The following is a 13,449-nucleotide window of genomic DNA, read 5'->3' as shown; positions in this document are numbered from 1 at the left end:
GATTTTTAGACATCACATAAAATGTTCTCCGGCTATGTTGACAATTAACTTAAAGCAAGACAAGTTTCTTCATAGTTTGGATTTGACTGACAAAACAAAAAAAAAACACTGCATCCTGTACTGAATAAATCTTATTAATCCTTGCTAATATCAGAGCACCCTTAACAGTTGTGAATCATAGGACTTCTTCACAGCAGACGTCTCGGCTTTTCATAGCAGGAAAGACAGGTGACACCAATAACGTTAACGATGCTCTGTTGCAGCAATTGACGATGTTACCAGTTACACCTGGGATTGCCAAGTCAAAATGTCCACTGTGAAAAGGAGGTGTTACTCTTACTGGTGAAGGTGAATGGCTGTAAATGAAAATGAAGGCTCAGCACAAGCCACTGAGAGATGAAGAAGGGCCTCAGATGCCTCGTCAAAGACTTCCCAGCTCCCACAATTCTGCTCACAGGCTTTGTGGTTTTGTGCCTCACCTATAATGACTGCCTCATGGTCCGTGTGCATGTAACAGCTGATCACCTTGAAGCACTCTTTTCACCCGTACTACTGTATGACATCAACAGCTCCTCAGGTGAAAAGCCTGCAATCTTTGTCATGACTTGTGGCTACAATGCCCCTGTGTTACTGAGTATGGAACAGTACCACTCTTGAACTAATGCACATCAATTATGTTGAACTCTGTCACATACATCTTTGTTGTCAATATTTTTTCAATTGAATTAATACATATCGGCTACTTGGAAAGTGAGGTTTTCCTAATTCACTGAACTACATATATTTGTTTGTGTTTAAGAGATCAAAAATTGTGAAAATTAGTGTTTGCTGCTCATGCACTGAAAAACATTTAGATCAACAACGATACTACCCCAACCAAGACTATTTTATGTCTTTAACGAATATTATATATTACGGTATATTAAGTTTTACTGTCATTTATTAGCTGTATTTCGAAGATTATTAAAATGTGTTACTATATAATGCAGGACCACTGCATGGATGCCAAACACCAAAACAATGACACTTTATCACCAGAGGTGTCAATATCTTGAGCCTGTTCACATCTGGGGAGCTGCGCACAATGCAGCAAACACCAGATAAGGACATGTAACAACATATTCATCTTGCATTGAAAAGCTCATGTTAACCATTTTTACCTAAACGAAACACAATTCCAACACCAAGCAATGGTGCTCGTGATTTTGCTACATGAACGGCATGTTATTAGGAAAGCTGAGATTCCACAGATTTTAACGATATAAATCGTATCACTCTACAACCAAAACTCACTGAACCAGCAGCCGAAGAATAGGAAAAATAAACGTTACCATTAATTATATCCAACCTTTGCTGTTTTTTGATCTAAAGTTGTATTCATGGGCATATCGAAGCTAATGGCTACTCCCAATATTTCTGTACCATTTTTGAGTCAGTTCCAGTCGTCTAAATCCATTTGCATGGCATGACTGAAAACAGGGTCTATTTTCCCATCTGGTGGATGAATCGTGGTACTGCACTCATGCTAATGGCATTGGCCTCTGCTACAAGATGGAGCTGGTCAAATAGACCAATAGGTCATGGTTCTCTTTGAATGTGAACAAGTATAAAGGTCTGATTGTCAAAGCCCAAAACATTTGCATTCAGATGAAATAAATACAGATGGTGACATGTAAGTGAAATTAATTTCAAGTGGAACAGACGGTACCCAAATAGCCAATTTGAAGATTCAACCTCAACATACCGCTACTAAAACCTCTCCAACTTTGCTTTGCTTCACTTTATTAGCATCAGTCTGTGCACAAGAAATGTCCAGATGTTTTGATATTGGTTTGCTAGAGGTTTCGGGCTGCAACTGCAAAGAGGCATTCACAGTTTTCCTAAGATATATATATATATATATATATATATATATATATATATATATATACACTCGTTTCGTTCAGGGGCCTGAGCTAGAGGGCCTACAGGGGTTATGAGGTTAAATTCAAGGTTAATGTACTTGTTTTTTTTCACTCACTGTAAAATAACAATGCTGCATCTGTTCCATGAGTTTCTATTACACAAAATGTCTTTGAATCAAGAGTTTCTTTTACTGAACTTTCTGAGAAGCTGAAACATAATATTCTCATGACTACCTTTTTCACAGAAGACATTTTGACTTCTCATAGAAGGAAGAACACTCATCCATGACTCTCTTCAGTTGTCCATGTAAGCCGTGACAGTGTGACAGTGAACCAGCATGTACAATACCAAGACCTTTGAAATAAAGTTGAACAAAGCATCACATTTCCATTACTTTGTGTCATTTTATTTACAGCAGTCAATGGTTTCTATCAATATCAAAAGGTAATCTATTCCATCTGACATTTTGATTGTTGTTAATGGGTTTAGAATTATGAATTGTTTTGAAATTGGGTGAAATTGTTCATGAGATGGTGGTGGAAACAAGCAAACTTGGCTGATGTGAAAATGATCATGCAAATATGGTAGATTTGTGCCCTGATTTTTAACAATATACCTGACACAGAAACCTGGACAAAGCTCAATGTGGATTACTCACCAGATCACAAGATAATTACTGTCCATAAGTCTGTTTTTTGAGGCCAGGCCAGCAAGTTTCTTTCCCCGTTTCAGTCCATGGGCCCTTCGGCCAGTGTTTCCTGAATAATAGATCTGTAGACACAGGGAGGAGTTTATAAGACACAATTGTATGTTGACTGCAGGTCAGGACACTCAATCACTTCTCTGTTTGCCAAAGACTACTACAGTATAGTTTCCCACACTATACAGACTACTATGTATGGAGAATGCACTCCTGCAAGAGATCAATTTCTTGCACTAATCAGCAGTGTTTGTTTGTGTTTCAAGCACCAACTATAGTACTTGCCAAGGTTATGAGCAGATTTCAGTCTCAGTGAACATACAACTAAACTGGGCAACACAAAATCAAATAAGTCTGATAAGGCCTTGACCTGTCTGGGGTGGTTATAAATTCAAAGGCTCCTCTCAGGACTGAAATCAGTGAGTATGGCTGAGCCTTAATCCCCACAGAGCACTGGCCTCATTCCAATAATTGATTCTCATTCAAGTGACTATTGATTGTCCCCATTTAGAGATTTCAAGCAGCCATTTGTAACAGTATCAGTCTGATAACTCCCCCATCTGACTCCCTTACCGCTCTCATTTTTGGAGAAGGTATTGTTTCATCTTTATTCAGCCATTTTGATGTGGAACATTAACCAAACAAAATTAAAAAAAAAAATCACATGTTTATGCTTTGGCTCCCTGTACACTGAGTTAAGAAACATTTAGGTACACCGGATTCAACAAACCAATCACTGCTCATTGAGTGCAAATTAGATGTTTTTTTAGGTGATAGTTGCTTTAGGCCATTTAATTACAGGATCTAATTCCATAATTGCTCTCTTAATTGAATTAGTTTCTAATTAAGGTACAATGTACTTACTATAAGGATGTTGCTTAGCTTATGTATACACGACTATAGCTGGGTAAAAACCTAAATGTGTGTCTTTTGTTACATAACCTATAAAACCACAAATTAAATAAAAAGTCTATACAAGGCAATAACAGTGAAGGTTATGCCACATGAGAGTGAGGGAGCTGTCAGTCACGCACCAGTCTGTCCACTTCAGAAGAGGTCCAATCAGGACTCATGATTGAAAACACCTGTGTGGTTAGACTATGAAGGGGCTTTCTGCAGCAGCCACTCTGACCTGCCCCAGCAGGGTAAACACAGGTGTAATTGATCAAATTAATTATGGTCCCATTCTATTTAGTGTGTCACAGCCAATCCAGGGAGCCAGCATGCACAATAGCAGGGCCCCATGGGCCACCGTAATGAAACAGGGCCATAATTAACGTTATGTTTAACCTGCAATGACTTGTCAAAATGTGAAAAGGGCTCAGCTTTCTAACTAGAGTAAAAGTAGCAATAGGTCAGTGTGCAAATACTGTTACGAGTAAAGGTTATGCATACAAATATTATTTAAGAAAAAATACAAAATTAGCATCATCAATTAGAATATCAGAAGTAAAAGTAATTATGCAGACTGGCACATTTCAGAATATGAATTGTATTATTTATTAATTTAGAATGATTCATCTGAATGAAATTGTTGATATGTTAGTTATTATATTTGAATCTGCAAAGTAACAAACATGATCAAATAAATGTAGTTGAGTAAAAAGTACAATATATCAATCCGAAATGGGAGTTGGAGTATAAAGTAGCATACAATGTAAAGTACAAGTAAACAAGGTGAATAGTACAGTATACCCTTAAATATCTGTATGAGCTCATAATCACCTGAATTAGATTAGTTTCACTGTCCTGTAGAGACACCTAGTGGCTGCTTATACCTTCTTTAATGTTTGCGCATTGACATTTATTTTCCATTCTCTTACTTGACTTCCTTCAAACATTTGCCTTTAGTCTAATAATGAACACACAAATACTTTTTTAAGGATAAAGGAGTGTTCACTGTGGGTGGAGTGCAGTCGGTGTTAACTGCCTTTCATTTGTACAAGACTTGCAGTAAATGAGAGAATATTTCCTATTTGGTAGACCTGTTTAGAGATCAGAAATGAAGGCCTCGCTTAGATTTAAAGATTTTATAAGATTGATAATAGTATTTGCAGTTAGTCTTTGGTGCCTCGCCCCAGATTACTCTGCTATTGTGTGAACATAAATGGCCAATACTATTCAATTCAATTCAATATATTTTCTTTGGCCCAAAATCAGAAATCACAAATTTGCCTCAGAGGGCTTTACAATCTGTACACATACAACATCCCCTGTCTTGTACATCGGTACAGGAAAAACTCCCCCAAAAACCCCTTTCACGGGGAGAAAAAAAGGAAGAATCCTTAAGGAGAGCAACAGAGGAGGGATCCTCTATCAGGATGGACAGAAGTGCAATAGATGTCATGTGTACAGAATGAACAACATAACAGAGTTACAACACATTCAATGCATATGACAGAAAGTATTCATATAATGACAGTAGTAAGCAGAATAATATATATATATATATATATATATATATATATATCCAATATACTGTGTATAGCTGGTGGAGGTGGAGTACACTTTAATGGTGGTTTATTCTACAAAACAGTATGATGTCCTTTTTTTCTATATTAGAATAAACTGCTTGGGTTTTGGAAAGTGTTTTATACATACATGTGTTTGGCAGCAGTGCTGATGAAGCCTGTAGATCCACCTATTTCTTTACTTGTGGTAATTCCTCGTGGGTTGATCATTAACAGCATTTCTTTTTATTTGCCGAGAGGTTACACATTTTAACACATCGATTTACTCAAACACTGTCGTGTGACAGCAAGGTTTATTTACAGATCCAAATACACGTTCAACCACAAACACAATAGCTGGCCATTTATACTGTCTCCCTCCCAGCCCCTTCATCTTTCCCACACTCAAACACACCTCCAGCTAAGGTACATAAGTGTCTGTGCAGGTACTTCGGTCAAAGAGGAGCGACTCCAGCAACACTCCTGTTCTCTGGTCACCCTCTCAGCAAAAATGTCTCAGGATTATTTTGGATTCTCCTTAATAAGGAACAATGCAAGAAACGGCACGGCCACTGTGGCGATTAACAACGCAGCGGATATCTCCGTCATTGTGATCTACTTTTTGGTTGTCTTGGCTGTTGGAGTATGGGTGAGTTGCTCAGTCTTTCAGTTGGACGTTCTTCAAAATCCTTCTTCTCTGTGAATAATTAACTCCTCACACAGTTTCACAGTTGTGAGATTTGTAGTTTGTTTTACGTCAATATAAGAAGAAGAAGAAGTCTGTATTGAGCCATGAGAGGAAATATAGTGATTTATTATAGGTTGGATGCTATAATAATCATTTATGTTTTGATATAAGAGGCATCTCACTTTTAGCAACAGAGGCCTTGTTTTTTAGCACGTCAGCTGCACTTTGGAATAAATTACATGCAATGGAGTGGACTCACGTTGTTCAATCACAGCATCTTACTCAACAACCTGGTTCACGATATTTTATTGCAGATCAGATTACTTAACATTTAGGGAATGCACATATTTAGATAAATACCGTTACTTGGATTTTCTTCTTTTTTTTATCACAGCTGCATACACAGTGTAATGTGATCATTAACAAACGTGTAGTGACTTTTGAAACATAGAGTCTGTTGCTGTTTTGCACGAATGCATTTATGCATTTATGTATTTTCTAAAATGTGCCCTCATCCTGTTGCAGGCTATGGTCCGCACCAACCGATCCACAGTCGGTGGCTACTTCCTTGCGGGGAGGAGTATGGTGTGGTGGCCGGTGGGTATCTCATGTTGACTGATAACAGGTTTTTATAGTTTGTGCTAATTCCTAGTAGACCATATTACATCAGGTTGTAAAAAAATAATGATTATATTACACATACTGACTACGTGACATACCACAGAAGCATAGTCAGCTGTGAATCTCAGAAATCATGCATATTATTCAAGGGTAATTATTCATATTAATAATAACTATGCACTCCGCAGATTGGAGCCTCACTGTTTGCCAGCAACATTGGCAGTGGCCACTTTGTAGGCATTGCTGGGACTGCTGCAGCTGGGGGAATCGCCATTGGTGGATTTGAATGGAATGTGAGTGATCGTGTCTGAGGTGCCAATTACACCTTTATCACTTCTTAAACAAATGTATTTCTTACCTGTGACAGATGTTATCCGCTATCTGTGTCAGGTGAGCTGATAAGTGTAGATTATCATGAGAGTTCCACCCTGCAGAGGAAACAGAACAACCACAGAAGGCAACGTTATCTTTTATGGAGCATTTTGATCGGCATTGTTTATTTATTTATTGTGTCATTGTATGTTTGATTGTTTCAGGCTCTTATAGTGGTCGTCATTCTGGGATGGCTCTTTGTGCCCATCTACATTAAAGCTGGGGTAAACAGAACACCACACTGTTGGACATATAAAACAGCAACATTAGAGGACAGAAGTAAGTCAGACAAACATGATTGAAAATCTAATTTATTATTTGTGATTTTAGGTGGTCACCATGCCTGAGTATCTGAAGAAGAGGTTTGGAGGACAGCGTATTCGCATCTATCTCTCTGTGCTGTCCCTCTTCCTGTATGTTTTCACTAAGATCTCAGTAAGTCACCACGTCATAACCCTCAGTGATGTCCTCTATGTCAACATTGTATTTCACATCATTGATTGAAAAGATGTGTTTTCCCCTCTCCTCTCCACTCAGGCAGACATGTTCTCTGGGGCCATCTTTATCAACCTGGCACTTGGATTGAATATCTACCTTGCCGTCATCATGCTACTATTGATTACTGCACTGTACACTGTCACAGGTCTGTCCCCTCAGGGTGCATCCTCTTCCTTTTCCACCAAACCCATAAATTAAAGCCAGAAGTCTTATCTACTTTACAGAATGGCACTACGACTAGGGGTAAAGTCTTCTGAAGGCCATATATAGAGATGTAGGCACACACGCATAGACACACCGTCTCCTCCTGTCTAGTGTGTTAATGTGGTTGATTGCCCATGGACTGTGATAAGCAGGAAATGGCCTTCTGTTGCTGTTTTGTAATAACGCATACACACCTGAACTTTAACTTTACAAAGAACGATCACTTACACTAAACGATCTTAACACTGAATGACCCAATACTAGTACTAATACCCACACTAGTGGTGATAAAATGTGTTGATTTGGAATGGATATACACACACTGATGACCTCACATACTGTATCTCAGGTGGATTGGCTGCAGTGATCTACACAGACACCTTACAGACCATCATCATGGTTATTGGATCATTCATCCTTATGGGCTTTGGTAATATGGTATTTTCCTTTTTTTTATCACTATACTCATTTGTATTATTTATTGTGATGAGACAAATCCTGTTTGTGACAGTAAGTAAAGATGATTAGTTAAGTCAGTCTAACTTACACACATCTGCAGCTTTCCATGAGGTGGGAGGCTATGAAAGCTTCCAGCAGCGCTACATGGAGGCCGTCCCCTCTATCACGGCTAACGTCAGTGCGAGCTGCTACGAGCCTCGGGCCGACTCCTTCCACATTTTTAGGAATGCGGTTACAGGAGACCTGCCATGGCCTGGACTTGTCTTTGGACTCACCATTCAGGCCACCTGGTACTGGTGCACTGATCAGGTCAGTCCAGTATTGTTGGGCATTAGCATGACCACAATCCATGGTCATAAACACGCCTGTTTTTTCCAGACTCATTCAAGCGGTGTGACATGCTTTTAGTTAGACCGTAATGCACTCCCAGAGACTGAGATAAGATTAAGAGGCAGACTATTGCTGGATCTCGGCAAAGAAGTAGATGCAAAATGAAATGTTGACATCCAGCACACAGATAAACTCATTATCGTCGGCCTTTATCCCTGCTTAGAGGAGAATACTTATCAGCAAGCATATCCTATTGACTTCTTTGGCTTAAGTGATGTATTCGCTCAGCAATTAAATAGAGAGAATAGTTTAGAGTTCATTATAACCTTTTTAACATCATGGCACTATACTGAACTTTTCCCGCCTGTGACATTTCCTGTAGGTGATTGTCCAGCGCTGCCTCTCAGCTAAGAATTTATCTCACGTTAAGGCAGGCTGTATCTTGTGTGGCTACCTGAAGCTGCTGCCTATGTTCCTCATGGTTTTCCCTGGGATGATCAGCAGGATCCTCTATGCAGGTGAGTGAGTTCATAATGGGACAGGTCTTGGCTGAAGCAAGCTCACCGGCTGAACGCAATGTAGCTCATGTAGCTTACAACAATGGGGGGATTTCCATCTTCCTTAACATCCTGCTGATCTTATTCATTTCATTCAAGATGTGGTGGCATGTGTGGACCCGGCTGAATGTGAAAAATACTGCGGTGCCAGTGTGGGCTGCACCAACATCGCTTATCCCAAACTGGTGTTGGATCTCATGCCCAATGGTGTGTGGCTAAAGACCTTTGTCTTGTGCACAGAGAATACAAACAGCAGGTTTTTTTTGTTACCATTAGAATCTGTTATTTTATCTGTTTTAGGTCTGCGCGGTCTCATGCTGTCGGTGATGATGGCCTCTCTGATGAGCTCACTTACCTCCATCTTCAACAGTGCCAGTACTCTCTTCACAATGGACATCTACACAAAGATTCGCCGCACAGCTAGTGAAAGGGAACTCATGATAGCCGGCAGGTAAAACACATTGGGGTTCAGTTCATTACATTTTCTGACAAATGAGAGAGTTCATGCATGCCTTACTGCCGCTATCTCTGTCCGTGTATAGATTGTTTATCTTGGCCCTGATTGGTGTGAGCATAGCATGGATCCCTGTGGTGCAATCAGCCCAGAGTGGTCAGCTCTTTGACTACATCCAGTCCATCACCAGCTACCTATCGCCACCTGTAGCAGCTGTCTTCATGCTTGCCATCTTCTGCAAGCGTGTCAATGAGTCTGTGAGTTTTCCACATTTCAGTTCAATTCATTTCAACATTTCTCTACAGAGCAATATATTGTCTGTCTCATACAAACAAGAGCAATAATCTACAAACATGCTAGCATCTCTGAGGTGCTTTGATCAGTGACAATGCTAACATGCTGATGTTAAGCAGGTACCATGTTTTCTTTGTTAACCATCTTAGTTTGGCGTGATAGCATGCTGAGTAGCACAAAACACAAAGTACAGCTGAGAATGATGGCAACCAAAGTATTGGGGAAAAAATGTCATTTGGCTTCATGCTCTGGGCACCACGAGTTTCTGTACCAAATGTCATGGCACTCCATCCAGTAGTTATCGAGATGTTTCAGTCTAGACCAAAGTGATGGACTGACTAACAGGCCGACTGCCTGTTAGAGAGCCATGCCTCTAACGTGGATAAAGAGGCTTTTGTGTGTGGTAAAGTTCAGTCCATTATAAAGATCTTAAGTAATTACTGGCCAAAGGTCTTTGGCAGCATCTTTATTTTAACTGCTCCCTCTGACTTCCTGTGTATTCTGGGGTTTTCTGACCACTAAGCAGTTGAATCACTGGACATGTATTACGTGTCCTGAAAAAGTTGGACTGGGGCGTGAAGATGGATCCCCTGTTGATATGGTTTTTACTCTCACGATCGTCATATTAGCTCAGGCAAAATACTGCTGTCATGCGTGCCATCAGCTGATCATTAGTCTGTCATTAGCTGACAGATCAACACATATTCACACAATCACCGGCCACAGAAGCCAGTGAGGAGGATTTTATAATCTGACCAACTCACTCTCACTCATAATGCTGCCATTACTGTCCCGGCTCATTTCTCTAGCTTCCTCCTGCCCTGGTTTCTTGTCCATAATTGCCATTATGTATATTTCATATCGGTTATATGTGTCTGCTGAATGCTGCTCCATGTATGCCCTGCGGTGGTTCTGTGGCCCAACAGACACGTATTACATGCTATTAGGATTTATTTAGTTGTGTTGGTTGGTCCCCGACTTAATTCCTGACTGAAATATCTCAACAACTAATTTGTTGGTTTGCCATGAAATTTGACATGCATTGTTCCCCAGAGGGAGAAGCCCAGTGACTTTTTCCCTATAGCGCCATCAGCAGGTTGTCTCGACAGCTAGCAAAATACTGTATCTCGACAGCTAACGGATGGATTGTCATGCAATTTTGTACACATAATCACATCCCTCTCTGGATGAATTGTAATAATTTTTATGATCCTTAACATTTTCTTCCAGCACAATTTATCAGGTCTCATTAACAAATCACATGATATTTATTTTGTCCAATACTTTGGTTTATGACCCAAAACCTGTAATACTATTTTGATATTCCCAACAGCCTCAGCTGGACTTTGTCTTTGGTTCTAATTAGCAAAAGTCTACACAGGTTAGCTTTGTCATAGCTATGTTGGCATGCTAGGGTCAGCATGTAGCACCACTCAGCTGCTAGCATAGCTGGAGACATCATCCTATTACATACACTGAGAGTTTTTCCTACTTTGTTCTTTCCTCAGGGCGCATTTTATGGCCTCTCGATTGGCCTGCTCATCGGCCTGTCCAGGATGATTTCTGAGTTTGCTTTTGGGACAGGCAGCTGCAATAACCCCAGTAACTGTCCCACCATCATATGTGGAGTCCACTACCTCTACTTCGCCATCATCCTGTTTGTTGTCTCCTGTGTCATCATCCTGGGAGTCTCTCTCATGACCAAACCCATCGACGACAAGCATGTACGTGGCCGCTGTGAGATAAGGCTGGATACAAAATGAATCCCCGAACATCACTGGAAGACACAGAAATAGCCAACTTTATAAATAATGTATTTCAATGTGTTGCCTGTCTAGTTGTATCGACTGTGCTGGAGCCTGAGGAACCGTACAGAAGAGAGGGTGGACCTCGAACAGGATGATTGGATTGACAACAAAGAGCCCAACAATATGGACATAGACGGTAATCAGCAGACATATAGTATTAACATATGAACACACACCCAAGTAGACTTTCTTCATCGCCTTTGTCTCTTCCATCACAGAGCCCGAGGAGGAACCAGGCTTGTGCAAGAAGGCGGTGATGGGCTTCTGTGGCCTGGAGCCGACAAATGCCCCCAAGTTGAGTCCAGAGGAGCAGGCGGAGCTGCAGAGGCAGCTCACAGACACCACAGAGGTGCCGCTATGGAGGAACATAGTCAACGCAAACGCCCTCATCCTCCTGTGTGTGGCTGTTTTCTTTCATGGTTTTTTCGGTTAAAGAAACTCGGCTGGTCCCAAATGCTCTTGGATAATGTATATTTAAGGGACTCTTTATGAATGTAGTTTATGACCACATCATCTGTTTTCCACAACCCTCTTAAATAAGATGCATGGCAGACTTTTCTAAACGGTTATTACTGTATGTACGTTGTGTATGGCTACCGAATTGAAGATATATTTTTCTAAAGTCTATCCCTGTCTAACACTTTTTAAAATATTTCACTACTGTACACAGTTCTGGTGTAATTTTTGCGGCTGAAAGTAAACCAGTAAACCACACTGTAATATATATTAAACTTAAAACACGTTAATATTGAGCATGAATATTCACGCATCTATTTACTGCACATTGTTCCTGACCCCCCTGCACAATTGTCTTCCACTGTTAACTATGACTTTTGTTCCTCGTCTTTACTTTTGCTTTTTGTGATTGTAAACATAATGACAGAGGGCAAAGGTGGCTATGTAAATCAGAACAGCTCATGAATGGAGCTGCAGGGTGACTCACGCTTTACTGGAAAGAGTCCACTCTATGATTTGATATCTGATAACAGCCCTTGTTCACATGAACTTAATTGATGCAATAATCAGATTGCTTTTAGCTGTCGCAATAATGTGTTTAAAATGAGATAATAATGGCCATAATGTCAACTCAACTAGTATTTACTCTTACTCAAAACTGGAAAGATAAATGCTCCTTTATTGTCTCTTGGATTTTGTAGTTTACATGTGATTGACAAGAAAGTGAATTGACCTAAGTTAATTTGTATGTGTTTTTGAGATTACATGCTCAACAAAAATGCCTCTTTAACCTGTAATACATAACAGATGCGGGTTTGGACAAGATTGAGGATGTAGAAATTCCCGGTAATTACCGTTTTTGCTACCTCAGTATACATAACCCTTTTTCCCCCTCATTATATGTGCTCAAAGTCCACAAGTGATGTCCTTTCTTCAATACTAAGAGTCTTACTGTGTGTTGTTTTTAGGTGTTAATGAATAAAAACATCTCAGGGAAGTAGGTTTGTAAATTACACAGAATACCGTTCGACTCTCTTTGCTTCCCTCTGGTGGTTCACTGCTGAACTTGTAAGACACTGGTTTTCTGTATATTTTATTGCACATTCAATTTCTGGTGAAATCTGCTCTTACCGAGATCAATTTAGTCTTTTACGTACTTGGTAAAGAAATGCTGAAACCAGACATGACCACTTTTGAAGTAAGTCATTCCCATTGTGACACACTGGTTATCTTGCTCTTATCACTAACTCTGTGGTTAATGTGCACTAATGTAGTCCTTGAATATGTGCACCACTATTGAGTGATTTATGGGTTCTGCCTTGGACTAGCTTTTACCCCTGCCTAATTCTCCAGAAGCCACATATAACAAGCCTGGCAGTGATTCTGCTGGCCTGTGTGCTGACTAAGTGCAACAAGCCAGTCAAAGGTCAACATAGTGACTTCTCTGGCGGGAGAGATTTTTGTGTTTGTGCTTGTACCCAAACCCCATCTGTTGGCCGTCGCTGTTCACAGTGATGAGAAATGAAGAGGCAAGACATGTTCTGAATTCTTTTAAAACTTCAAACAAAGATTGAGTCGATTATAACAGCTAGCAGAAGGGCCTAAATAAAATGAACCTATTGACATTTTAAAATAATAATGAAGTCATCTTAT

At 40.0% G+C, this 13,449-nt stretch overlaps 1 protein-coding gene across 1 annotated transcript; it reads left to right on the top strand.

Moving 5' to 3' along the window:
- Positions 1-5,530: 5,530 nt before the first annotated feature.
- Positions 5,531-12,809, top strand: slc5a1 (solute carrier family 5 member 1). The gene is made up of 15 exons (XM_079179597.1): positions 5,531-5,704; positions 6,269-6,340; positions 6,553-6,657; positions 6,901-6,960; positions 7,067-7,171; positions 7,274-7,379; positions 7,788-7,868; positions 7,998-8,206; positions 8,610-8,745; positions 8,884-8,991; positions 9,085-9,235; positions 9,327-9,495; positions 11,041-11,256; positions 11,371-11,476; positions 11,559-12,809. Exons 1-15 carry the CDS (start codon positions 5,567-5,569, stop codon positions 11,771-11,773), a joined length of 1,977 nt encoding a protein of 658 aa, XP_079035723.1. The 5' UTR covers positions 5,531-5,566; the 3' UTR covers positions 11,774-12,809.
- Positions 12,810-13,449: the final 640 nt, after the last annotated feature.

Source organism: Pholis gunnellus, assembly GCF_910591455.1.
Source record: "Pholis gunnellus genome assembly, chromosome: 18".
Lineage (NCBI taxonomy): Eukaryota > Metazoa > Chordata > Actinopteri > Perciformes > Pholidae > Pholis > Pholis gunnellus.
The sequence above is the reverse complement of the archived record's forward strand: the minus strand, read 5'-3'. Positions and strand labels throughout refer to the sequence as shown.